The sequence below is a fragment of the Dasypus novemcinctus genome, chromosome 21, assembly GCF_030445035.2.
Source record: "Dasypus novemcinctus isolate mDasNov1 chromosome 21, mDasNov1.1.hap2, whole genome shotgun sequence".
NCBI classification, from domain to species: domain Eukaryota; kingdom Metazoa; phylum Chordata; class Mammalia; order Cingulata; family Dasypodidae; genus Dasypus; species Dasypus novemcinctus.
In genome coordinates this window covers 84,306,417-84,332,456 of record NC_080693.1, presented here as the reverse complement: position 1 = coordinate 84,332,456, position 26,040 = coordinate 84,306,417, and the positions used below count along the sequence as shown (strand labels likewise).

The following is a 26,040-nucleotide window of genomic DNA, read 5'->3' as shown; positions in this document are numbered from 1 at the left end:
CGGTCAGCAGTCTCAGCCACAAATGCTAAGACATCGCCATTTCATTCTGGCCTGAGATCTCTAGGGCGGATTCTAGTCCCGTTGGCTAAATCCTCCTGCCCTCACTGGCTTGTGAGGTGCTGTCATTAGACGGGACAGAAGTGGACGTGATGTCACCAGCAGAGCAGGCACCTCCACCCTGGCTCAGAGAGCTCGTCCAGAGGAGGACGGACGGTGGTGGACTTGGCCCTGCACGGCCGACACCAAATTCCAAACTTCCGAGGCAGCTGGCCACACCTTCTTTTGATTAGTTTTTCATTACAAGGTATTCTATGAATGTATTAGTCTTTGAAAAATTAAACCATAACATATGTGCTTAAAATCAGTAATTCCCAAGAGGCAACCACTTTATGAGTTTGATGTGCATCCTTCAGACACTGTTGTTAAAAACTCATACAGGGAAGTGGATTTGGCTCAACGGATAGAGTGTCCCCCTACCACAAAAGAGGTCCAGGGTTCAAACCCAGGGTCTCCTGACCCTGGTGAGCTGGCCGACGTGCAGTGCTGATGCGCGCAAGGAGTGCCCTGCCATGCAGGGGTGTCCCCCGCGGAGGGGAGCCCCCTGAGCAAGGAGCGCACCCCTCAAGGAGTGCCGCCCCACGCGAAAAAAGCGCAGCCTGCCCAGGAGTGGCGCAGCACACATGGAGAGCTGATGCAGCAAGATGATGCAACAAAAAGACACAGATTCCTTGTGCTGCTGACAAGAATACAAGCGGACACAGAAGAATACACAGCGAATGGACATAGAGAGCAGACAATGGGGGGGAGGAGAGGAGAGAAATAAATAAAAAATAAATCTTAAAAACAAACAAAAAAAGCCCTTACACATACACCTACCGTATCCTAGACTAGGTTAGTGGGTGTGTTTACACCAACAGAGCCTTCAGATGGCCGTCACTCTGCCACTTGCTCTTTTTACGGAAACACTGAAAATCACCAACAAGGATGTGATAAACACCCTCGGCCCTGCTTCCCGGCACACGTGTTCAATGTTTTCTCTAGAGCAGATTCCGAGAGGTGTATCTGCTGAGTCACAGATGGCGTGCCATGAAACTGGCGGTGCCAAACACCTGCCGGGGTGAGTCGGTTTACACGCCACCCGGCTCTGTGCATGCATCTCTCTGTTCAAGGAGGAAGCGTGGCAGGTGTGTACAAGCCAAAAACCCACGGCTGCTCCATGAGAGGCCGGGTCAGCAGTGCGCAGTGGGCAGCGCTCCGGGACATGCTCGTTTCATGTAGAAAGACGAGCAGCCAAAGCTGGACGACACACAGGCTCACAGGCTGCGTGAGGGTTCACCTGGCTGTTTGGGGACCTGGAAGGAGAAAGGGCAGATGGTGGGGGACAAGGAGCCTGGAGAAGAGGCGTGGGAAGAGGGGAGCGTGACGATCGGGGGCAGGCTCCATAGAAAAGCCACCGAAGACAGCAGACAGGCCGTCAGCCCTCCGCGCTGGCCAGCGTGGAGGGCGCGGCGGGCTCTGGGAGGGCGGCCGTGGGGGTGGCAGGGATGAAGGGGACGGGCCGACAGCAAGCTCTCCGACTCGAGGCCGGTGTCCAGCCAGCCAGCAGCAAAAGCGACTGCTGACCCCCAATGTGACACCGCTCAAGACCAGCCGGCCGCGGGCCAGCCAGCTGACTCCGGGCCTTTTCCAAGTTGGCAGGGACAGAGGTCACTCAACTGGACTGGGCATAGGTATGGACTTGCCGTTCTGCCCGTTGGGCCTCAGAAGACAACGCTACCCAAGTCTTAGAGTGTCCGACCCCCTGATGCGGAATGCCACGTGACATCTCATCGGTGGGCCCATGTGTGGGAAACAAAGGCATGTTGTTTCCATGGAAGCAAGTTACTTCTTTGACCACTGAGTCAAGCTGTCCCTTATGATTATCGGTGCGGAGCACAATCTTGGCTGGGTCAGCACACCTGCAGGCAGAACAATACCTAGAACAGAACAACCTGGGTAACAGGATTTATGAGTATAGTTACTGATTTTTATAATAATAGTTCCAGTAAGGTTTGTTGGGTTTTCATCAATCACTAGTTAATATAGTATGAGGTAAGGGTAATAGGCAACTTGATTTTGTGCTGAATGTCACGTATGTTAGGGGTATATATACTAGCCCCTCGACTCAATAAAGTTGTCTGATGAGCTTGAGAAATCAATGCTCTCAGATCCCCTGAACCCAATCTTTCTTTGTCTTTCATTCCCGATACCTCGGGTCACCGACCAAGACTCCGACAGGTGGCGCCCAGACGTGGGGCCCGAGGCAGAGGATTCATCAAGACACAGCAGCGTAGGATCTTCCACCTCTGGATCGGGAATGCGGAAAGCTGAAAAGCCTTTTTTAAGGTAAGGAGCGTCGAAATTAATTAACCCGGGTAGATTGCTGCTTCATATTATTAAGTTTTGCTTTCCGTTAGCATCAGGGTATGGGTGATCAACCAGGACGCTTGGAAGAATATTCATAGGTTTTGAAAACACTGTTGCACAGTGTAGGCGTCACAGTTAAGACTGCAGATTTGTTAGAATTGTTTGCTTTGGTTCAAAAGCATTGTTATTGGTTTCAACCGCAAGGAAAGAATTTGATGAATGTTAAGCAGTGGAGGCAAGTAATGAAAGCATTGCAGAGAGCATATCAGAAAGGAGAGAATACACCTGTATCAGTTTGGGCCTTAGGACAGCATATTGCTGCTGCATTAGATCCTTTGCAGTCTGATGAAGAGGAAGAGATTGTTCTTTTCTCAAGGGAGGAAACAGCTATGAATGATACAGGTAAAGATAGGAATTCGGAGGAGGAACAGGAAGAAGAGGAGTTATTTGAAGTTAGAGATACAAATCCATTCTTAACTAAATCTATGTCGGAGCTAAATATTTCTAAAGTAAACATATATCCTAATTTGACTCATGAGGTTCCTTCTGCACCTCCAGAACCTGGAAAAGTACCTAGTGGACTTTTCTCCACAGACCTGCCTTATGTTCGTAGCAGCTTTAAGCCAAATCCTGTGCCTGTTACTCCATTAATGAGATGTCTTTTACTGGGATCTAGTCAAGGTGAGCCTCTGGCTATGCAAGCCGGAGCAGCTTTTCCTGTAACTATTCAACAAATTCCTCCTGATGCTCAACACCCACAAGGGGGTGTCAAGTTTCATCCTGAGCCAAAAACTTTTAAACTATTGAAAGATTTAAAAGGGGCAAAGATACTAAATAATGTCCTTGTTAGTGAAATCAGGCTCGTAAGAAAACTCTCTGTTAAAGTGTTAACTAAGATGAGGAAACTGTTCTGGCAGCAACTCTGCAACCCCCCTGCTGTCTACATGACAATGCAGCTGTGGGCTAGTGGGGGTTAATAGAGTTAAGCCACTGAAAAAAGAGGAAAACATGGCAACATTGGTGTTCTGTTTTATTTCCATGCTAATTCTAATTGGGCTTATTTAACCAAGATAATAAAATCAGTACAAAATTTTTATCAAGGTTTAAAAAGGAATTTTCAGTTTTAAATCAATAGTTTACTCCTGAACTTCAAGTCTCAGTATAGTCTTACAGAGTAATAATCCAAAAATGTGTGTTAACGGTCTGTCTAAACTGCTAAATTACAGTTTTAACTACATTTATGCTGCTCAAGTTATCTTAACTGATTGCTGATAACTAATAAAAATGTTTCCAAGCACAAGCTTGCATGTTACAGGCAACTTGGATTCCAGAAGAAATCTGAAGAAGTGATATTTAAAATGTGATATAATGGAGAGCTTAAAAGCAGCTATACCAAGAAAGTAAGAATTATGAGTTAATTGTAAATTGTATGTTTCTGTTACTGTGTTGTTGATTGTTCTGTGTTTGTTCGTTCAATGTCAGTGTATATTTTGATACCTCCGGATGGTAATATAAATTAATAAAAATTTATAAAAGAGCTCTATTCAAATGGCCAAAAATTAAATAAGCACTTATATTAATACATAAGTTTAAATGTTAATAAGGTCTCTACAATGATAAAAATTGTGAGTCTTGATTAACAAAATTACTATAAGTCTTTTTATAAAAAGTTGTTCTTGCCTAGATTGAAATGAATAGCTTATTTTTCTTCACAGGATAATATGAAGGATGTAAAACTTAAATGAATATTAAAAAGGTTAAAAGTTTGTGAGAATGCTAATTGAAATTTAATAAGTTTTTGCAAAAAAGTGTGTTCTGCCCTAAAGTAGGATGGCTAATTTTCATAAACTCTTGGAACTTAAATGCATGTGGCAAGTTATAGAAAAAGTATTGTGGTAACTTTAAGTAAAAAAAAAAAAATATATATATATATATATATATAAGTTGAATAAAAGGTGTTTTAAAGTGTTATAAAATTAACAAGTTTTTTCTTTCCTTTAACCCTCTGTTAATTTAATTGAAGTTGTATGAGTAAAAGGTTTCTATAAATGCTTAAAAGTGTATAAAGTTACCAATATTTCAGCATAATATTAAAAAGAAAAGTACAATGTGATTAATTATGGTTTTAATTATTATAAAAGAGTGTGTGTCACAAAAACAACCTCTTATCATAGATTAAAGTGACAACACTGTAGTATGCAGCAATCCCAAACACTGCTAGTTTGTTGCAAAAAGTTAATGTCCAGCTGTGTTGCTATCACTTTGATTTAAAACTTGCTAAGACTTTCTTTAGTGTCTTCTTAGACAAATCAAGCCAGCTGCAACAATAAACTCCTGCGGTGCTTTTCAGGGCTATGTGCATAGCCCAACTATCCTGTACAGTATTTACTATAGTAATAGTAATACAAAAGCAGCATACGTTACTTCTTGAAAAGAACAGGCTTGGCAGACTCCATTCACGTCTGCTCAGCGTACTGAATTTGCTGCCATATTTAAGGTGTTAACAATATTTAAGGAAACTTTGAATATTGTCTCTATTCTGAATATGTATGCCTTACTATTAAGCATATTGAAACGGCTCATATCTTTGTTACTGATGAATTATCTCAACTTTTTGCTGATTTGCAACAACTCATTAGATTAAGACAGCATCCTATTTACATTACACACATACGTTCTCATAAATCTTTGCCTGGTCCTATGACAGCCAGTAATGCTCGAGCTGATTTATTAGTGGGGTGTGTACAAAGTGCTCGTGATTACCATGCTTTAACTCACATTAATGCTAAAGGCCTGCGAAATAAATATCAAAAGCTTACTAGACTACGAGCGCAGGAAATTATTCGTGCTTGTCCCACCTTGGACCACTGACAGCAGTGCCTTTTCAGGCTGGAACTAATCCCAGAGGCCTGACTCCTAATCAGTTATGGCAGATGGATGTTACTCACATTCCATCCTTTGGTAAATTAAAACATGTTCATGTTTGTATTGACACTTATTCTCATTTCATGTGGGCTACTGCTCAAAGTGGGGAACAGTTTCATCATGTTCACTCACATCTCTGGTCTGCTTTTGCTGTGATGGGATGCCCTCTAAAAATTAAAACTGATAATGGACCCTCTTCCATTAGTAAATCTTTTGCTTCTTTTTGTAAAAAATATGCTATTGAACATGTTACTGGCATTCCCCATAATCCTACAGGTCAAGCTATTGTTGAAAGATGCCATCATACTCTCAAGACTATGCTTTTAAAACAAAAAGGGGGAGATGATGGTATGATTTCACCTAAAGATCAATTGGCTAAAGCTTTATTTACCTTAAATTTTCTTAACGTTTATGATTCTATGACACCGGCTGAATGTCATTTTGGACATTCTCAAAAATCCACAGAAATTGCAGACTCTGAGAATCAACCAGTATTTTGGAAAGATGTTTTAAGTAATGAATGGAAGAAAGGCAGGGTTAAAGTATGGGGGCGAGGCTATGCTCTTATCATTTCAGGAAATGGAGAAGAAATCTGGCTTCCGGCAAAAAGGATTAAACCTAGGACTGAAGAAGAGGAGTCTTCTACACATGTGGATCCTACTGATAGTGAGTGAAACTGGCAATGGTAATGGTAATTACACATATTGGGCTTATATCCCTAATCCCCCATTACTTCGAGTGTTAACCTGGAAAGATCCTTCTTTTCCTGTCTATTTGAATAAAACTATTATATTTCCTAGACCCGTGGGTGATAGGTTACCACTTAAGCCACGAGAAGAAGGACAAAAGATTTATAATCTTCTTCCATTTGATTTCTGACCTCTTTGCATTGGCAATCGCCCACCATGTATGGCTGTGAAAAATAGAACTATGATCAATTTTAGCCATAATAATACTAAATCTTTGGTAACTTTATTCCCATCCTATCAATACCAAGAATATAAGTATCCAAGTTATAGTTGTCCTAAGAGGAATGCTGGTGATATGCAAAGATGGTATGAATGCCATATGGGAAGAGGATCTGTCGTTTTTAATGATTCCTATGGAATAGTTTGGGAAAGTGCCCCTATGGGGAATCCCAACAAATATAAGGGCAGATTTATTTGGTATGGTATAAATAGCTTGGGACAACAAATTAGTAATATGCAGTATCCCTTTCATGATTCCCTTGATTTGGATGAAAAAATAATTTTTATCAAAAATAATAGTGATTGGAAAAATATAGGGAAATGAGTTCCTTTTCCATGGTGCAATTGCACTGGAATCCATGATCAAAAACAAATATGGAAAGTCTTCTTAGGAGTGGCATTTACTTCTGTATGGAAAGGTAATAAAAGTATGGATGGACAATATTTACAATTAGATCAAATTCATCATTTTCAATCATGTGTCAGAGATCCACATGTGTTTGTGGTAGGGAAGGCTACCATAACTGAAAATGCTTTGTTCTATAAGGATGGCGCTTTGTATACTTGCTTGTCTGAGAATATCTTACAGAATGGAGATATTATCACCATGGCTCGCCGAAGACGAGGAGTGTGTATCCCGGTGAAAATGAATCGGATGTGGCAGTCATCACCTGAAAGTCATCTTCTTTTCCACCTGGCTCAAGGACTGTTGAAACGATCTAAGAGATTTTTGGGACTTCTCATAGCTGGCATTCTTGGTCTCACTGGTGTCATCACTGCTGCTGCCACTGCTGCTGTTGCATTGCATGAGACGGTGCAGACACAGCAATACGTGCATGATTGGTACAAGAATGCAAGTGACTTATGGCATAGTCAAGAGCACATTGATGAAGGACTTAATAACAGAGTTAGTGATTTGGAATCTGCTGTTTTACACTTAGGAGATCAAGTTTATAATTTGAATTTGTTAAGAGGATTGAAATGTGATTGGAATGAAAGTAATTTTTGTATTACTCCTTTGGATTATAACATGTCTATGTTTCAATGGAATAAGATCAGAAATCATTTGTTAGGACACAAAGGAAATATGTCATTAGAAATTGAGGAATTGCAGAAAAAGATTTTAGAAATGTCACATAATCAGATATACGTAGATAGTGATAAGGACATCTTTAATGATTTGATTTCACATTTGAGTAAGTTTAATCCTGTTGATTGGTGGAAGTCTCAGCATTTCTTATCTGCCTTAGGAATAGGGATGTGTGTCTTAATCCTGTTGCTCATGGTTGTCGCTTGCCTGGGAAAAGGTGTTTGCCAGAGATTGCACCATGTGGACACCATGGGGCAAGCGAACAACATAGTACTTGCTAAAACTCTACAATAGTACCCCGAAGTCAGTGCGCTTGGCTGGTAGTCAGTGACGGGCAACTTGGCTAGCCTTTCAGTCAACCTAAGGCAGGGACGTGGCCTTTCGCTGCCACGCTTCCCCAGGACGGGTAAGGCTGATTGTGCGTAGCCTCGACCTAAGACAGACACAGTCACCCTGACTAAAACAAAAAGGGGGAAATGTGGGAAACAAAGGCATGTTGTTTCCATGGAAGCAAGTTACTTCCTTGACCACTGAGTCAAGCTGTCCCTTATGATTATTGGTGCAGAGCACAGTCTTGGCTGGGTCAGCACACCTGCAGGCAGAACAATACCTAGAACAGAACAACCTGGGTAACAGGATTTATGAGCATAGTTACTGATTCTTATAATAATAGTTCCAGTAAGGTTTGTTGGGTTTTCATCAATCACTAGTTAATATAGAATGAGGTAAGGGTAATAGGTAACTTGATTTTGTGCTGAATGTCACGTATGTTAGGGGTATATATACTAGCCCCTCGACTCAATAAAGTTGTCTGATGAGCTTGAGAAATCAATGCTCTCAGATCCCCTGAACCCAATCTTTCTTTGTCTTTCATTCCCGATACCTCGGGTCACCGAACAAGACTCCGACACCCATGGGCCTGGAACCCACTGCCCAGGAGCTGCGGCCAAGAGCGATGCAACGGCCTTTGGAAGGTACGGCAAATGCACCAGCCTGGAGTCAACCCCGGCAAGGAAGCCTCCGTCCTCCGCAACTCACTGTCCACCCCGTCAACGACTGCGAGGTGGCCCTGTGTCCCCAGCAGGCCTCATCCGGCTGCGCTCCCTGCGGCCTGTCGGGGGACCTGGATTGTCCCTGCCCCGCGGCAGGGCAGGCAGTCAGAGCCTCATTCAACTTCAAGCTCTGCTGCTTTCTGGTCGCTGAGGGTTTTCTGTGCCAAGGGGCCGGCAGGCAAGGAGGGGGTCACCTGCCCATGCCGGCGGGGGGCAGGTGGGCTGCAGAAGGAGTGTGTGTCGCACCCGCTGAGGCATGGGGTGACATCCTGCAGTAAATCCCAGGAGGACGACACACTAAATGTAAACGGTTAAGCCTCCAACGTTCCAGAAGACGGCAGGGATGTTTTCATGACACGGATTGGGAAAACCGGTATTATGAAACACAAAACCAAAACTGAGAAAGGAAAGACTCATAAACTTGACCTCATAAATATGTTTAAAAACATTCACGCTTACAAATAAAAAAGTGCACATAAAGAAAAAGTAGAAAGACTTGAAGTGACAAATAACATTGACAACACAAATGAAGAATTATGTAGAAGGAGCTTTACAACCAGTAAAAAAAATGCCATGATAAAAAAGTGGACCCACAGTCTTTGACTCAAACTCACTTAAAATTGATGGAATGCCAAAAGAAAGTGGGGAAGCACCTATGGACCATCAGCTTGGCAGAAAATAAAACTGGACAAAGCAGCAATAAAGGGTTCAGGGGCTCAGGCCCTCTGCTGTATGGCCGGTGAGAATTTCAACCACACAACCCTTCCAGAGCTGACCAGGAAAACCCTGTAACAGTGTCCCTTGTGCCACTCGAGGGCCCCCGGCCAGGCCCCAGGCCCCCGCTGTGCTCAGACCCTGGCTAGGGACCGCCTGGGAATGGCATGGCCTCGGGAGCCGTGGACCCCAAAGGCACAGCGGCTGGGACCGTCAGTCACAGCACCCTGACAGCACCCTCTTTCTTGGAGAAGAGGCCCAGGAGCATGCTCGGTGGCTGCTGCATGTTTCCCTGAGAGGTGAGTGACAAATGAAAAAAAAAAAGCACCCGCGAGGAGCTTAACGGGCAGAAGTTTCCGTGTGGCTGAGGAAGTGTCACGGCACACGTCCAGAAGGAAATACCACGGGGCCGTCTGCCGTCATATAGTTTCTATTTATTATCACAATAAATACCACAAATGAGTGCCTAAAAAGGGAGTCACGCGGCAGCATGAGCGGAATGACCCCCGTTGTGTAAAACTGTACACACAGGTCCACACGCTAACGTCCACGGACACGACACGGAGCGGGGGCGGGTCCGGAACAATTACCAAAGTGGACGAGGGAGGGGGCGGGGAGTCTGTGTTCTTTACAATAAGCATTTATGATTCTTACAAAAACACCAGAGCTATTAAAGTCACAAAAAGCGACGTTCTTTTTCAACAGTGGCTTGACGTCGTTGGCACACCTTGGTTTCCTCCCCGCCGATGGCACAGACACCGCCGGAGGCGCCCACTCCCAGGCCCGCTCAGGCCTCCCCTGCCTGGTGGGACCCGGAGACGCAAGGCCCAGCCGGGACCCTCCCCATCCCACCGGGCGGCTGTTCATCTGGAGGAAGCCCCTCAGGGGAAGGCGCGCTCCGGGGACAGCAGGCAGGCGAGTTTCCCACGACTCCGCACGAAGCCGGCACCCGCCGGGATGGCCACGCGGGTCTCCGCGCTGCCCCCCTAGGTGCTCCTTCCCGCGCCCCCTTCTCGGGCCTCCTCAGACCCCCAAGGCAGCATCTGGCATAAACACCCAGCGAGGAAAGCCCTCCGGGAGCCTCCTCGCGCCCTGCGCCCGGCTAGGCCCTCAGCAGGGCGATCTTGTGCTCTGGGAGCGCGTCCTCGCCGGCGTCGTAGGGCTGGGTGCCCGGCTCCTGCCTCAGGAACTTCTCTGCACAAAACAACAGGTTTTCAAGCACCAGCAAAGCGCATCCGCCCCAGGGCTGGGCCCGCCGGCAGGAAGGAACCCTGGGGTCTCCCCGGCGAGCCCCCGCCGCTAGGAGGGCCCCGCTCGGGTCCTCGGAACGCCACGCCGTTAGCGCCGCCGCGCTCTTGAGCACCCGCCGTGGGCCAGGGGCCGTCTCCTGCCGGGCCTGGGGGGTGAATCCCCGCACGGCCCTGGCTGCTGGCCCAGGACCACCGCCCCACGCCTGGCTCCTTCCCCGAGGGCAGAAGGACAGCGGCTCCCCCCACCACGGCCGCGCGCTCTCGGGCCTTGGCGTGCCCCTCCCCCGCAGCATCTTGGGTCTGGGGGCTCGTGGGGGGCCGGCGTCCTGACAGTACCAACCTGCCTCTTCGAGGGTGGAGAAGTGCTGGAACCCCTTCAGGTCAGCCGACAGCAGGACGCGGAGGACGGGGACCTGGGGGGTGGGCGGGCTTTAGCTGGGGGGCGGGCGGCCTGGCTCGGGCCCCTGTGTTCACTGGTCAGCCTGACCAGCCGCCTGCGGCCCCTGACGCTCTGCAATCCCCTTCCACAAGCCTGAGCGCCCCATCTCCCGGCGGGGGCCCCCTCCTCCGAGCTGCGCTCCGGCCTCTGGACCGCGGGGGGCCTCCCGGGGGGCTGCTGACTGGCCCGCGCGGCCACGCACCTGCAGGCCGACGAAGGCGAGGCCCACGCCCTGCTTCTGGAAGTCCTCCAGGAGCTCCCCAAGCCCCAGCACCACCGTGTAGTCGACGCTGCAGACATGGGTACAATCCAGCACGGCGCTGCGTGGCGGGCAGGCTGGGGAGACAGGCCAGCGCAGTCACGCGGGGAGAGGGGATCGGCGCAGTGTGTGGGGGGGGTGGGGGCATGGCGTCCGGCTCCGGGCGCGGTCACCCAGTGGGGTCTGGGAGGGGACCGTGGTCACGGCTGCGTGATGAAGGGCGCGGATGTTCGGCCTCTTTCCTCCCTCAGACGCCCCCTCCTCAGGAGAAGCCGTGGGGACAGTGAGGGAAGCACATTTTTGGGAACTGCCCACGGCGCATCGGGATAGCAGGAAGGTCCTGGGGCCACGGGGGCTGCTCTGAGAAACTCAAAGCCGGGTGGACCCGTCGGCTGGCGCCTCCCGGGCAGCGAGGGCAGGCGGCACGTGGGGCCCGCTGCCCCCCACCTCTCCCCACTCCACGCACCTTCCAGGGCCCGGCTGAGGGCCTCGCGGAGGGCCTCGGCCGCAGGGAAGTGCAGGCCGCTGGCCGGCTGCAGGATGAGGACCGGCCCCTCGGTGACCTGGGGATGGCGGGGGCAAGCATCAGGCAGCAGGCTCGGGCCGTCCCGGGCCGGGAGTCCCGGGCTGGGCCCGACGGGCTGGAGGACGGGGCAGCGGACAGCGGGCGGGGGCCGGCTGGTACCTGGGCCGTGGGTCGGGCCACGGAGTGCAGGAGCATCAGCGCCGACACCAGGGTCCCGGCCAGGATGCCGTACTGGACTTCCCAGAAGCACAGCAGGAAGGTGACGCCGAGGGGCAGCAGGTCGAGTCCTGGGGGGGGGGGGCAGGCCCCGCTGAGCGGCCCGCGTGGCCCCCCGGGGCCCCGTTCTGGGGAGGCCGCACGGCGCGGGGACATGGGCCCTGCCCTATGAGGAGACGCTAACGGGGGGGACCCGTCGGGGGTGCAGAACCAGGCACCCAGGCAGGCTCCTTGGCCGGGGCGTGTCACTTTTCAGCACAATGGGGGGGCCCCCGAGCTGACCCAGCTCCCGTAACTCAGACAAGTCCCCGGCCCCCCCAGCCCCCACTTCCACGCCCTCCCCAGGTGGGGCAACTTGATACTGTTTATCAACTCCAAAAAGGAAACATCAATGATGTTTGTCAACTGGTCTGTTCCCCAGGGCGTGATAACTCTTTGATTGTATTAGAGTCAGCTGAGACATCTGATTAAATGATGTTGAAATTAGGGCTTTGATTCAACCACATCCTTAGCGTGCAGCTCAGTTGAGTCCCTGCCCTCCTGGGGGCTGAAAAACAGACCCACACAAGGGAGAGGAACACAGAGGAACAGAGACGGCTTATTAGACACGGCGGAGGCTCCCGGGAGAGAGACGAGCCTCGTCCCAGCCTATGGCCTAGATCGGAAGCCGGGACCACGAGCTGTAAGAGGAAGAGGAAGGCTGCGCCCTCGCGGACGTCGCCCGCCATGCTGCGTCAACATGCGGCCGGTGACACTGGGTGAGACAGTACCTCCTGAGTTGGACTCTGCAGGGCCCTGTAACTGTAAGCTTCTATCCCAAATAAATACCCCTTATAAAAGCCAAGAGTTCTGGTACTTTGCATCAGCACCCCTTTGGCTGATTAATACACCCCGTAAAACGGGCAGATCAGCATCTCAGGCTGCTCAAAGATTCTAAGCAGTAACGTATGAAAAGCCCCACAACTTGTACTGGATAAGACAGATTGGCTCCTTCTGATCGATAATTCCCAAGGGCTGACAGGGAAACCAGAGGAGTGACGGGAGCCTTTAAGCTCTTTGAGAAATGAAACAGAAACTGCTACAAAAAGGACCTGCCGGTCAGGAAGTCCTCGAGGTCAGGAAGTCCTCGAGTCACCCAGCTTGGCGGGCGGAGGGGCTGGGTGGGCCGGACCTCGCCAATCACCCCGAAAACTCCCTCAGCTCTCCCTCAAATTGGCTGGGCACGACCAGCGGCCCAAGGCAGGTGGCTGGGGCTGGGGAAAGGGCCTCGCGAGTTGAAAGTTTGCTCAGGGGTGTGGAGTGGGACTCGGGCGCTTTCCGTGAGCAGGGAGGAGGAACCCCTCTGCCCCCCAGCCCCGACCCACTGACCGCAGCTCGCCCTAATGCCACCCAAACTGCCCAGCTGTGGCCACAGGTTCTGGGAGAGTAAGTTACACCCCAGTGAGCAGAGTCACCCCCCATCGCGGGGTACAGTGCCCCCAAAGAGGCATTTCTGGGAAGTGGACTTGGCCCAATGGATAGGGCATCTGTCTACCACATGGGAGGTCCGCGGTTCAAACCCCGGGCGTCCTTGACCCATGTGGAGCTGGCCCATGTGCAGTGCTGATGCGTGCAGGGAGTGCCGTGCCACGCAGGGGTGTCCCCCGCGTAGGGGAGCCCCATGCACAAGGAGTGCGCCCCATAAGGAGAGCCGCCCAACATGAAAGAAAGTGCAGCCTGCCCAGGAATGGTGCCACACATGCAGAAAGTTATACAAGATGACACAACGAAGAGACACATGGATTCCCGATGCCGCTGATAAAGATACAAGCAGTCACAGAAGAACACGCAGCGAATGGACACAGAGAGCAGACAACTGAGGGGGGAGGAGAGAAATAAATAAAAAATAAATTTTTTTTTTAAAAAAGAGGCACTTCCCAGGCCTAACTCGGGGACCCACGAAGGGAAAGGAGTTAAGACGTGGTCGCCGTGACTCAGGGTGGGCCCTAGAGCCCGTGGCGGGGGCCCTCAGAGGAAGCAGAAACATGGGCACAGAGGGGCACGGAGAGGCTGGGGGAGGGCAGGGGCAGGCCCAGGACGCTGGAGGAGGCGAGGGGCGCTCCCTGCAGCGGCACAGGGCCCAGCTGACACCACGTGGGACGTGCGGCCTCTGGGACGTGACAAGGACCCGCGCCCCCGCCAGCTCTCGGTGGTCACCCAGGGGGATGCTGGCGCAGCCATGGGACGCCGACGCCCCCAACAGGACAGGGAGGACGTGGCGAGGCCCGTGCGTCCGCGCGCTCCACGGACCAGCAAGTACATACTCTTGACGCGCCAGAGGGTCCCCAAGATCTTGGTGTCGAACAGGGGTGCCACGGCCACGATGATGACGGCAGCGAGCGCGGACTTGGGGATGTAGTAGAAGAGCGAGGTCAGGTAGTCAAGCGAGAGCAGCACCAGGACGCCTGCGGGGCGCGGGGCGGGGGTCACCGGCAGCACGGAGGGGCGGGGGTGGGCGCCACGCGGGGCGGGACGCGGCCCGCACCGACCCCAGGGCCCCGCGGGGGTGCGCACCTGTCACCAGCCCCCCTGCCGGGGTGCACGCGCCGGACTGGGCGTTCACGGCCGTCCTGGAAGGAACACAGCCCTGGTTAGCCTCGGCCGGCCGCGCACCTGCCCGGGTTCCCACCTGCAGAGCCGGCGGCCGTCCAGGGGCAAGGGGGGGTGGGAGGCAGGGCCTGGGGCGCGTGCAATGCCAGCCCCGCCCGTCCAGCTTCGTTTCTAAGTAATTTCTGTTGTTTTATTATTAGAAGAGGGCAGCACAAGGAAGGGCAAGTCACGAGGAATTCGCTTCTGCTGCCTTCTGACCCCTCGGTACACGAGGCGTCTGGGTGCAGTGGCCCTTCGGGGGGCCTCTGGCCAAAGGAGGTTTTACAGTCCTGCTACAGAAACCCCAAGCCCCCAGGGCCCGGCCGAGAGGGCCCTGACTGCAAACCCTAACGGCCAGCAGAGGGTCCACAAGGAAACCACCCGTGACGGAACGCTACACTGCCATGAGAAACGACGACTGGGAGCTCAGGGGCTCAGTGGTTGAGCACCTGCTTCCCATGTACGAGGTCCCGGGTTCAATCCCCGGAATCTCCTAAAAAAATAAACGATAACATGGACATGGATTATTATTGACGTGAGAAGAGGCTGACCTTCTGCTAAGGGAGGTAAATAGCGTCATTTCTGGAACTTGGCATGGGCAGCCCTTTGGCAAACTAAAACATTTACTAAGTAGCTGAATGGCCATGGGCTTTTCCCAGTGGCCACTACACACAAGGCACGTGCCAGGACGCCGACACAGTCCAGTCACCCCGACAAGGCGACGTGGACAGTTTTAAATTTTAAAAGCGGCTAGAGAGTTTTCACACCGTGAACGTGGACACGGCCCACGGCCCCTCCCACTACAGCCCTCGCTCCATGCGCTTTTAAAGTGTTCGTCACTTAATCCTGGGTGGGGGGTCTCCCAATTAGGCCCATTTTGCAGGAGGAAACCGAGGCCCGGGGAGGCCCGGCAGCGAGCCCGGGGCCGGGGGCCGGCGGGGGAGAGCTGGGCTCCCACACTGCCCGGGCCCACGCGCTCAGCCCCTGTCCTGGGCTGCCCCACGCGTGGCGGTGTGGGGCGGGGAGAGCTCAGATGCTCCGGGCCTGGGGTCCCGGGTCCCAAGGACAGGAGGTCTTTGAACCAGGAGAAGGGCTGAGGAAATGAGCGTGGAGGGCCGGGGCTGGCAAGGGAGAGCCGCGCCCAGGGCCCTCCGCCGTGGCCCCCGATGAGGAAGGCGAGGTCACTCACCGTCCAAAGCTGCCCGTGACGGGGTAGGAGGAGACGAGGGAGCCCAGGACGTTGGTGAGGCCTGGGGAGACAGACGGAAAGGCTGATCCGGAGGAGCCGGCGCAGGGGAGGGAGGGAAGGGAAAACCAGAGAGCGGAAGGGAAAACGGCAGGCAGAGGGGCCGCCTCCGGGACCCCAGCTCTCAGGGAAGGAAAAACCAAACCAGGACCTTTGCCAAGCTCCCTGGTTAATCCCAGCCTTAAAACAATCCTGCCCCGTCTGTGGACGTAGACCTGCCTCCGTCCCACGCGTGAGCAGGAGAAGGTAGGGGGCTGCTCAGAGGCCTCCAGAAACGGGAGGCGCCTCGGGGCCTCACCTCGTCCTCGCAAAGCAACCACCCCCTTTCCTGAGACCAGGGGCCAAGCTGCCGGACAGGAGCCGGGCTGTCGCGCTCTGCCCCGTGACGCCGGGTGACCTGCCCCGGGGGATGCACGGACCGCGTCAGCATCAGGACCCAGGAACCCACAAAACGCACCCCCGCGACCACCCCGTGCCCATAGGGCCCACGACAGGCACAGGCTCAGCCTCCCGAGGGCTGCTCTCTGGTCTCGGGGCTGGCTGGCGGCTTTGCGGCGGGTCTGTGGGCACAGGTGCTCGCCTGTGTCCTGACGCTGCAGCACTCCCGGCCCCGGATTCTGGGTCAGAGGCACAGCTCTGTGCCGGGCCAGGGGCGGGGGCCCTCCCTGCTCTGCCCTCCTGGGGGGCGGCCTCCTGCTGGGCGGCGGCGAGGGGCGCTCACCCGTCCCCGGAAGCAAACGCACCCTGTTTGCACCCAGAGCTGTGGGACGCTCAGTTGTCCAGAGGCTCCTGCCTTCCCTCGATTGCGGTTTTTGCCTTTTGTACGCCGATAACTCAACCTCTCGTCAGGATGTGAGTTTTGCGTTATTTTTGCAGTAACGGGAATAAGATGCTCAAGGAAATCCCATTTGGGAGACTCAGTGGTGGGTGCGCGGGGAAGTCTAGAGTTTTTCTGCCCGAGGGCAAGCGATTTCTAGGAAACCCTAACTACACCCAACCCCTGGTAATGCCCCATCCACCAGGAGCTCCGCGGAGGAGCGCCCGCAGCGTCCCTCTGCCACCATCCGCGGGCCCCAAACTCTTTGCCGTCAAGAGGGGAACGGGCTCGTGAGCACACGCTGCACCTGAAGTCAGGTGGGCCAGGAAGCCCAGGTCACGAGACAAGCTGCACACGGCAACTGGTCTCCAAACGGGCCACCAGAGCCCGGGCGCTGAGGCAAGGACAGCAGCTCTGCGCCACCTGGCCCTGGCCGGAGGCCGCGCAGCCCGCGGCAGGCGGCCGCCTGTGCCTCCGGGATCCACCTGCCCCGCCTCCAGGGCAAGGTCCCAAGCTGCCAATTCTCCAGCTCTCTGACCTGGGGCCCCAGATGCGCCCTCAGGTAACGTTCCAGGCATTCCTGGACAGCTGTGGCTAGGAACCCAGGCCAGGCACACAGCAGGTGCATAATAAGCAGCAGTCAGAAGTAACGCCCGCTGTCAGCTTCCCATTCCTGGTAATTAAGTCGGGGTCGTGAGGTGTCCATGCCAGCATTTCAAAAGGACCCACTGGCACCACCCCTGCTCCTGCCACACCACGGCCGCCACTGGGCTCGCTGGGCGCGCGCGGCGAGACGCAGGGAAGCCCACGCAGGCCTCGCGGGGCCCGCGGCTGGGGTCTTACCGATGGCCAGTAGCTCCTGATTGGCGTCGATGCGGTAATTATTTTGAGACGCTAAAGAGAACGACAGCAGAGTGTCACTGGATACACGTCACTAGGGAAACATTCACGAATCGAAAACAGGGCTGACAACATTCTAGTAGAGCGTTACTTAAAGAGTGTAAATGGTCGTCTGTGTGTTTAAAATACACGCACAAAGACACGCATACACGTATGCTTGCGTGTTGTGAGAAAAGAGGAGACAGGTGTACAGCGAAGCGCTAATCCCTATTAGAGCGGGAGATTATGGGTGATATAATTTTTCTTTATGTATTTCTGTACTTTGGTTTTCTGCCATAAAAAGCTACTGTTTGTGTAATAAGAGGAAAAATTTTAAACTAAAGACCTCTCTGCTCACCAGCCAGATGACAAGGAAGTTAAAGACGAGGCCATCCCAAATGGACAAGCGGGCAAAGGTTTTAGGAGCAGCTACAGGGACAGGAAACTGAGACAGAGGACAGCAAACTTCTCTGCACGGAGCCAAGTGATAAAAATTTGGGGTCCATCAGTTTGGGGATGGGGTTTCCACCCTCAATCCATTTTTACTGCGGGACCTTTTAGGAAGACGTGCGTCACCTGAATGGACATTGTATTTCTGGAGCTAGAGCAGGTGAAAGCAAGGAAGAGGGAGCACCTGCCGGGAAAGCCCCGGGACGGCGCGCACGACAGCCTCTTACCGAAGGCTTTGGCCACCGCGATGCTCTCCAGGAGGCCCATCAGAGGCACCACGGCCAGCCCCGTCCCCATGTCCTGGGAGAGGAGAGGGACAGTGAGTGGCCCTCAGAGCCTGGCCTCCGACTGCATGGAAGGAGAGGCCAGCTCTTCTCCACGACTACCCAAAGCAAATGTGCTCTGTGAACTCACACACGCAAGGAGGAGGCCCCTTATCGTACAAGGAGCAAACTCATGCTCTGCTGGTGCCCAGTACAGGAGGAGCAGGCCTGGGCTCGAGCAAGAAAAGGAAGTGTGCAGTTCCCGAGGTCCTGTCCAGCCAGGGACCTGTCGGCTGTCCTTTCGGGCACGTGGTCCTCACTGAGCCCAGACCCCCCCGTCCCACAGCAGACCCTGCAGGCGCCCCGCCGTGGCCAGGCTGGCTTCCCTCCGCCACCTACCTGTACCATCTCAGTGAAGGAAACGGTCCCGTTGGCGGTGGTCACTGAGAAAGGAGGGGTCCGCACTGGAGGGAGCCCCTCGGCTGTCTCCCCAGTTAGAACGAAGGGCTGGTAGCCGGTCACCTCGAAGGAGTAGGCGACCAGGGCAGCAAAGGAGACCACCAGGGCATTGCGAGCTGGCACGGAAGGAGAAGCACGTCGGTGAGGAACCCGCATCGGACACAGGAAGGAGGCCCGGCAGGACCTTTCTCTAGCTCGGGGCAACGCAGGCACCACGCTACGGGACGTGGAACCCCCCGCCCCAGCCCCGACTCGTGACCATTCACAGCACAGAGGCAAGCGGACACGTGGCAGGCGTGAACCAGAAGCGTGGCAACGCACGGGGCAGGCACGCGAGCCACGGGCTGAGGGTTCCCCGGGGACCACGCACAAACAACAGGTGAGGCTGAACGCACACTCTGAATCAGGTGGCCTGGACAATTCCTCTCCAAAGCAAGGCGGAGGAGCCGACCAGACGTACCCCCGCCTGAGAGGACTAAAAACTGGGTGAAATAGGCAAAACCATGCTTTTCAAGACAGAGGCCATCAGGCTCGAAGACCCCGATCCCCAAGAGGCAGGAAGCAAGCAAGGCGAGCCTACGATAGCTCCACGCAGGGCCTGGAGGGGACCCGGGACCAAGGCACCTGGAGTTGATAGGGACAGGAACTGGGGAGGAGAGAGTGGCACTGAGAGCACCCCAGAGGCCCCCCCAAGTCTTGAGCTTAGAGCTGATCAGTGCGCGCCTGTGAAGAAAAGACCCAAAGAGCGAGAGGGCACAGCCCCTGGCCCCGCACGGTTCCCACCAGCCAGAGCGGGGGGCCTCCTAAGTCGTGGGGCAGGAGGTTCTCAGGAGGGTTTTACTTCAGTGATAGGAAAACAAGCCCCAGACCTGGGATTGGCAAACTTTTCCTGTCAAGGGCTGGAATGCAAATATTTTTGTCACTGCAAGCCATTGAGTCCATCGTGACTATTCAACTCTTCCATCCTAAGCACGAAAACAGACGTAGACCATACGTACGTGAGCAAGTGGGCGTGGCTATGTGTTCATTAAACCTTATTTACAAAATCAGGTGGCAGGCCAGATTTGGACTTTGGGCCGTTTGCTAACCCCTGCCTGTCAGTATTTTGCAGACAACTAATCCAAAGCTCAGAGACGTTAGCAAGTGACTCGGGCAAGGTCAAACCCCTCGGTGAGCGGACGGGCTGGGAGGTGAGGCTGGGTGTTTGGACTACAAACCCAGTGCTCCTTGCACCCCACTGAACTCCTGGTGTTGGCGCATGGTCTCAGGTCCACAGGACAGGGTCTGGCAAATGGTTATAAACTCAGAGTCAAGTCTGAGCAGCTGGAAGTAACTAAATCTAGCTGAACTGAGCCACCCCTCTCCTAACCCCGGTAGATTCCAAGGCCCCGGAGGCCACGGCCACTTTGGTTTTCCCTCAGCCAAGAGAAGGTTCGACAGATGCCAAGGGGCCTCCCTGCTTCCTGGAAGGTGCCTGCCTCCTGTCTGGGTGCTGCTGGGGGAGAGCACTGGCAGCTTCAGAGCGGGGGTCCAAGACCTATTGGACAAGCCAGGGGCCTTTCTCTATGACCTTCTCGTTAACTGCGACTCACCTGCTGATCCCGTGCCACAAGCAAAACTTTTCCCCCTAGGGGCTGAACAATCAAAGTACAAGCAGCTGGTTGTAAGTAGAAGCTTGTTTTCTCCCTCAGGGACCTGCCTGCCCATAGAAAGGCTTCTGAACCTCCACCCTGGCATATAGGGCGGATCATCCTGCGCACTGTAGGGCCCCCTGCATGTTGTGGGGCCGCCCTGTGCGTTGTGGGGCCACCCTGTGTGTTGTAAAGCCACCCCACACGTTGTAGGGCCGCCCTGTGCGTTGTAGGGCCGCCCTGTTGTGATGTAGGACCACCCTGTGTGTTGTAGGGCCACCCTGCGCGTTGTGGGGCCACCCTACATGTTGTAGGGCCACCCTGCGTGTTGTAGGGCCACCCTGCGCGTTGTAGGGCCACTCTACGCGCTGCAGGGCTGCCCTGAGTGTTGTAGGGCCACCCTGGCATGTAGGATGTTCGGCAGCACCCGGGCCCATGCCCACTATCCGCCAGTAACAGCCACCCCCTCCAGACACTGCTCAATGTCCCAGGTTGGCAAACTCGCCCCCGTAGAGACCTGCTGCCGTGGCCCGACCGCCTCCCTCCCGGCCGCGTGGTAGGATCGCTCGGGCAGTCTTACACATCCCAGGCCACGTCGTGTCCAGACCCGACCCACGCCTCCCTGGGGTGGGGCCTGGGGCTCCCCCCGTGGCCACGGAGGGCGGCGGGCTGGGCAGGACAGCCGCGGGCCGGTCCCTTGGGCTCCTCACCTGTTGTAGCGGTCCATACCAGCCCGTGGCTGAGCCGCACGCCAGGGGGCATCTCGGGGTGCACGGGGGGCACATGGTCCCGCATCAGCTTCAGCACCAGCAGCAGCACCATGCAGACCAGCCCCAGGACGGCGTCTCCCACCCTGCAGGTGGAGAGGGGGACCCCTCAGCCGGCCTTCGGCCGCTCCTGCTGGGAGGTTCGCTCGCTCCGTCGCGCTCTCGCTTTTTCCTAAAACAACCTGTTCAACTTCCTTAAGAAAAGCTCGGATCCCTGCTCCGTTTCCAAACTTGATGCAAAATTCACCCCAGCCCACTGGTGACGCAGCACCGCTGGCTGGTCTTCAGTCACAAAGATCTCGGGCTACAGCTGCCTCGTCTGTCCTAGAAGGCTCAGGACTAAGGAATCGGGGAGACCCTTTCACCCGCAACAGTCGGTGAAGCTCCCATTCCCTGCTGCCCCCCACCTCCGGCCCGGGGCTGACCTGACCCTCGTGGCCGCCTCACCTGGACTGGCGAAGCCCACTGATGTCCAGGTGGGCTCAGCCATCAGCGGAAGAGCGGGGAGGGGGTCCCAGCGTCCCCGCCTGCTCCTCCCGACTCCGCCGGCCCCACGCGGCAGCCCACCCTACAGCTCCAGCGAAACCCTCTCCTCTGGCCCTCCAGCGGGGGTGCCAGCTCGGCACTCTGTCCCCCTTTCCTCTGTCACCCCCATCTCTACCACCCCGGAAAGCTGTCTGGGGAGTCACCCTGACGTGCCCCCCAGGCCCCCCGGGAGCCTGTGGGGAAGTGGATTTGGACTTGGATGTCAGGGCGGACCTGAGCCTGCCTTCCTGCCGCTCTGGGGGGGCCGCCCGAGCAGCCAGGTCCTGGGGAGAGGACGGGGGTCCGGAGGGCGGGGCCCTGTACCTGGTCTCTCCGAGGCTGAGGAGGGTGGAGTACACTTGCAGGAAGAACTGCCTGGGGATGTCCTGCAGTCCCAGGAGGTTCTGTCCAAACAGAGTCAGGTCAGCTCCCCGCCTCGGCCTCGCGGCCACGGGCCCCCCACAGGGAGCCGAGCAGCCCCCAGACCCGGCGGCCGGGCTCAGACCCTCGTCCTTCCTGGGGCATCTCCCCCCTCAGGGACCCTCCCGCCGCTCCCAACACCCCCAGGACAGGACACCAGGATTACCCCGTGGGGGGTGTGGGAGGGGACGTTTCATAACGTTTGTGTCAGTGGCGTGTTTTCCTACATCGCTCCATTTCCGAGAAAAAAAAATCTGAGCGACCCCAGGGCGGGTGCCAGGCCGGCCCTGCCTCCACTGCCATTGGCTCAGGCCACGTCCGTCACTCGGCTGTCCCCCCCCACCCGAGCCACCATTGGCTCAAGGCCACGTCCGTCACTCTGCTGCCCGTCGCCATTGCCTGGTGACCACGACCGTCATTCCGCAGCCCGCCCAGCCGGCCCCGCCCCCCACACGAAGGAAAATCACAGCAGGCCGCGGTGCTGGGGGCTTCGGTGCCCCCCTGCTCCAGGGAGCGGCCCCCGTGGCCCGCCAAGTCCAGGGAAAGGCGGGTAAGGGGGTTTCTGCCCCAGTCAGGGCCTGCCTTGGCGACCCTGCCTGCCACACTCAGCCCCGGCCAGTGGATCCTCTGTCCAGGCTGCATCAGCAGGGCCCAGCCCTCCACAGAGGGGTCTCAGAGCAGCCCCGTTTCTGAAGACACCAGGGACCCAGGACTGCCGGCTGCGAACACACAGAAGCCGCCGTGCACTGGGACCACAGAGGGACGTTCTCGTTGCTTAAAATAGTGTTATTGTGGAAGGACATTTACCAAGCTTCCCCTGACACGGGTGCTGATAAAATCCACGGCCCGTGGGCCCCCACACCTCCTGACACCTGAGTTGCCTGCTCCTCTACAAAACAGAGCTAAGGCCGCACCTGCCTTCCCAGGGCAGCGGAAGGGCTGACCCCAGGCCCCGGCACCGAGTGAGCGCGCAGTCGCAGTAGCTGCTTTACCCCCACGCGGGTACACTCTTCTGCCCTGCATCTTCCCACTCTGCTCTCATTGGGGAGCGGGGCCTCGAGAGGCCCAGGACATGGCCCCGAGTCTCCCTGCCAACCCCCGTGGCCCCCTTTGTGGGAAGCACTTCTGTTCCCCTCCGACACACGGGACCTGGCGCTCACCTGCTCTGTAGCAAGCGCAGTGCTGGGGCGGCAGCTGTCGGGAGCAACACCGTTCCCACCCCCACGGAACGTGAGGTCCAGAAAAGGAGAGTGAATTACGCCTTTCAGAGACTCATTCTTACTCCTCACAGAAGTGTAAGTATAAAAATAACTATGTTTGAAAATACTAAATTGGGAAGAATACTGAAGGTTGAGGCTGTCCAGCTAGGTGAGCGTGGGGAAATGACTTGCTGGTTGAAGTTTTGGCAGCAGGCCTGTGACCCGTAAAAGCTGCTCCGAGTGCACGGTAAAGCTCATAAGACAGACAACTCAAGAAATGACCCCTGGCCCGAGGTGCTCAGACAGGAGCTGGTGGACGGGATGACTAGCCTCCCAAACTGTCCGCAGCCCAGTCTGCACGTGACTCAATGTCTCCCCAGAGAAGCATTTTCTGAATGGAAATCCAGGAGAGCAGAGCGTGCTTGGAGATCCCTGGAGGAGAGTAGAAAATCTCCAGCAGGTGCTACCACTGGGCCGCAAACACCAGGACCCCGGGCCCTGGGAGGGAGGCGTACCCACCTTGATCTGTCCGAAGCCGATGATAACGGCAGCAGCAGAGGTGAAGCCTTTGATGACAGGGCAGGAAATGAAGTCCAGCAGGAACCCTGGCCAGCCAAGAGAAAGACCGAGCTGTCCCCAGCTCCTCCCGGCCCCCGGGAAGGGGGCATGGAGGTGAGGCTGGGCAAGGTGGCTTGGGTGGGACCAGGGGAGACCAGCAAGTGACATGTCACGTTTGGACTGTTTTGGGGGAACAGGGAAGGGATCTGAGCACTTGGACGATTCTCCAAGTGTCCTGGCCTCACAGCAGAGCCCGGAACCTACTGGGGCAGCGCTGGGGGCAGCCTCCCCCGGAGAACAGGGGTCAGCCCTGGGAGTGCACGAAGGACCCGTGGAGCTCCAGGCATCCCTGGAGGCGGGTGCCCGGGACCCAGGAAGAGCAGAACGGAAGCCCCTCCGGCTACCGCAGAAGGCGGAGGGCCTCACCCAGTCGCAGGAAGCCCATGGCCAGCTGGATGCACCCCGAGAGGAAGGCCAGCAGCACGGCGTAGGCGGGCTCGTGGAAGGTGTAGAAGGAGACCAGCAGGGACATGATGGCCGTGGGGCCCAGGGTCACGTCCCGGGAGGTGCCCAAGAAGAAGTACACGAAGCACCCCATGAAGGCGGAGTAGAGGCCGAACTGCGAGGGAAGAGGGCCGTGGGCGAGGCACCCTGGCAGCCGGGGCCTGGCGTGCACCCCGCGCGTCCCACGCGGCAGGGCCGGCAGGGGCACCTGAGTGCTACTCCTGTAGGGGCCCCCCATCCGGTGTGATTAGGGGCCTCTCTTCTCCCCCCACCCAACTGGGGTGGGGGGAGGCTGCTGCTGCCGGCCCCTGGCTGAGCCTGCGGCCCCTGGCTGAGCCTGCGCGTGTTCTCAGGCCGCTGTGAGTCATGGCCGGCCCCTGCGGGCCACTCGGAGCTGCCTTGACGTCTGTGCGTGGGAAGCAGCAGGTGGGGGGGAGCCGCCTGCGCAAAGGCCATGGCGCTTTATGAGCCTGGAAACCCAGGATTCCGAGCCCCGGGAGGCTGGTGACGAGGGTCGCAGCGGGGGTCTGCAGTGGTTGCTATGGAGCCCCAGCCCTGCCGGCGGGGGTCTGGCTGTCAGGGGGGGCCGGGGCGGCCGCCTCACCTGGGGCGGGAGGCCCGCCACCTCGGCGTAGGCCAGTGCCTGGGGGACGACTGTGAGCCCCACGGACAGGCCGGCGATGAAGTCCATCTTCAGCCACTGCACGGAGTAGTCGGGCAGCCAGGCCAGGATGGGCAGGTGCCTCTGCAGGGCGGCAGGGGAGCAGCACCCCGCCATGCCGGAGCTGGGGGGCCTGGCCTTACCCAGGGCCTTCAGAGAGGACGGCATCCCTGGGGGGCCCGGGAGCAGCAGTCAGACTCTGGGGGCACCAGGAGATCTGCCCTCCCCCTGGGGACTGAGCCAGACAGGGTCGAGCCCCGAGGAAGCCGAGAGACTGCCCGGGGCCTGGACCCAAAGGGGGAAGTCCCGAAGCCCCCCTGTCCCTGCCGAGCCCTCCCTCCAGGCGCGAGGAAATCTGATCAACTCCTGGATGGGGAGTCTAAGTGGTTAGACTCGGCGCTTCTCCTCCCAGGGGAACCCCCCTTTCCCCTCCCCAGGGAATTTAACCGCCCGTGGGGCGGGAAGCTGGGCCCAGGACCCCCAGCGGTGGACGGTGAGGAGGGGCCCCGGACGCCCCCGGGGTACGAGACCTCGGCCGGGTGCGCACAGCACGGCCCCGCCCACCACTGCGGACTGCAGCGCGGGGCGGTGGAGGGGAGGGGGGCGGCTGGCGAGGGTCGCACCCAGGCCCCGGACTGCCCCGCGGGGAGGCCCCGTCTGGAGGGGTCCCTTCCCGACGCCGTTTTCACCCTGCCCCCACCTGTTGCACTCACGGCCCCGAAGTCCCCCCGTTCTAGCTGGTTCTGGGGAGGACGTCAGCGGGCCCCCCACGAGGACCCGCCGCACAGCACCCTCTCGGGGCCTGGACCCCTGCCCACCCACGCACAGAGCTGGTCCCGGACCTTCCCTACACCGCCCCCCTGACCCCCAGCCCCAATCCCACCCCCCGCGGGGCTGCTCTGGCCAGAATCCGCCTCAATACCGCCCGGACCCCCGCGTCCCCGGGTGGCGAAGGTGCGCGGCCCGCAGGCTCCGGGCGAGGCCGGCGCGGACCCGGGTGGGAGCGCGGCGGGGGCGGCAGATGCCCCGCAGGCCGCCGACTCACCGCGCGCAGCTGCTCGGGGTCTCCTGGCACCGCCGCAGCCGGGTCCGCAGCGCTCGCGGGGCGGGGGCGGGGGCGGGGGCGGGGGCGGGGGCGGGGCTTGGGCGCATGTGACAGCGGCCGGGGCGGGGCCGGGCTCCCACGTC

The 26,040-nt window shown here is 56.4% G+C and overlaps 1 protein-coding gene and 1 long non-coding RNA gene across 7 annotated transcripts; one reads left to right on the top strand and one right to left on the bottom strand.

The window, feature by feature from the left end:
* The first annotated feature begins 1,828 nt into the window (after positions 1-1,828).
* Positions 1,829-12,331, top strand: LOC131275110 (uncharacterized). Of its 5 annotated transcripts, none has more exons than XR_011646968.1 (4): positions 1,829-2,385; positions 3,722-3,806; positions 5,908-9,454; positions 9,861-12,331. It is a non-coding gene; the product is annotated as an uncharacterized lncRNA (long non-coding RNA). The 5 variants fall into 5 exon arrangements; XR_011646969.1 differs by having other exon boundaries at positions 3,702-3,806; XR_011646967.1 differs by having other exon boundaries at positions 1,829-2,808.
* SLC26A11 (solute carrier family 26 member 11) lies at positions 9,570-25,976 on the bottom strand. 2 transcript variants are annotated; one of them, XM_004455440.4, is made up of 17 exons: positions 25,898-25,976; positions 24,796-25,022; positions 24,114-24,306; positions 23,649-23,734; positions 21,835-21,914; positions 20,929-21,071; positions 18,528-18,703; positions 18,093-18,165; positions 17,380-17,430; positions 15,663-15,723; positions 14,399-14,454; positions 14,149-14,289; positions 11,789-11,916; positions 11,570-11,666; positions 11,047-11,180; positions 10,746-10,818; positions 9,570-10,349 (listed from the first exon to the last, which is right to left on the bottom strand). In XM_004455440.4, the coding sequence occupies exons 2-17, from the start codon at positions 25,018-25,020 to the stop codon at positions 10,258-10,260; spliced, it is 1,809 nt and encodes a 602-aa protein (XP_004455497.1). In that variant the 5' UTR covers positions 25,021-25,022; positions 25,898-25,976; the 3' UTR covers positions 9,570-10,257. The 2 variants fall into 2 exon arrangements, with proteins under 2 accessions (XP_004455497.1, XP_058140829.1); XM_058284846.1 differs by lacking the exons at positions 21,835-21,914; positions 23,649-23,734; positions 24,114-24,306; positions 24,796-25,022; positions 25,898-25,976 and adding an exon at positions 19,457-19,552 and having other exon boundaries at positions 9,570-10,818; positions 20,929-20,995.
* Positions 25,977-26,040: the final 64 nt, after the last annotated feature.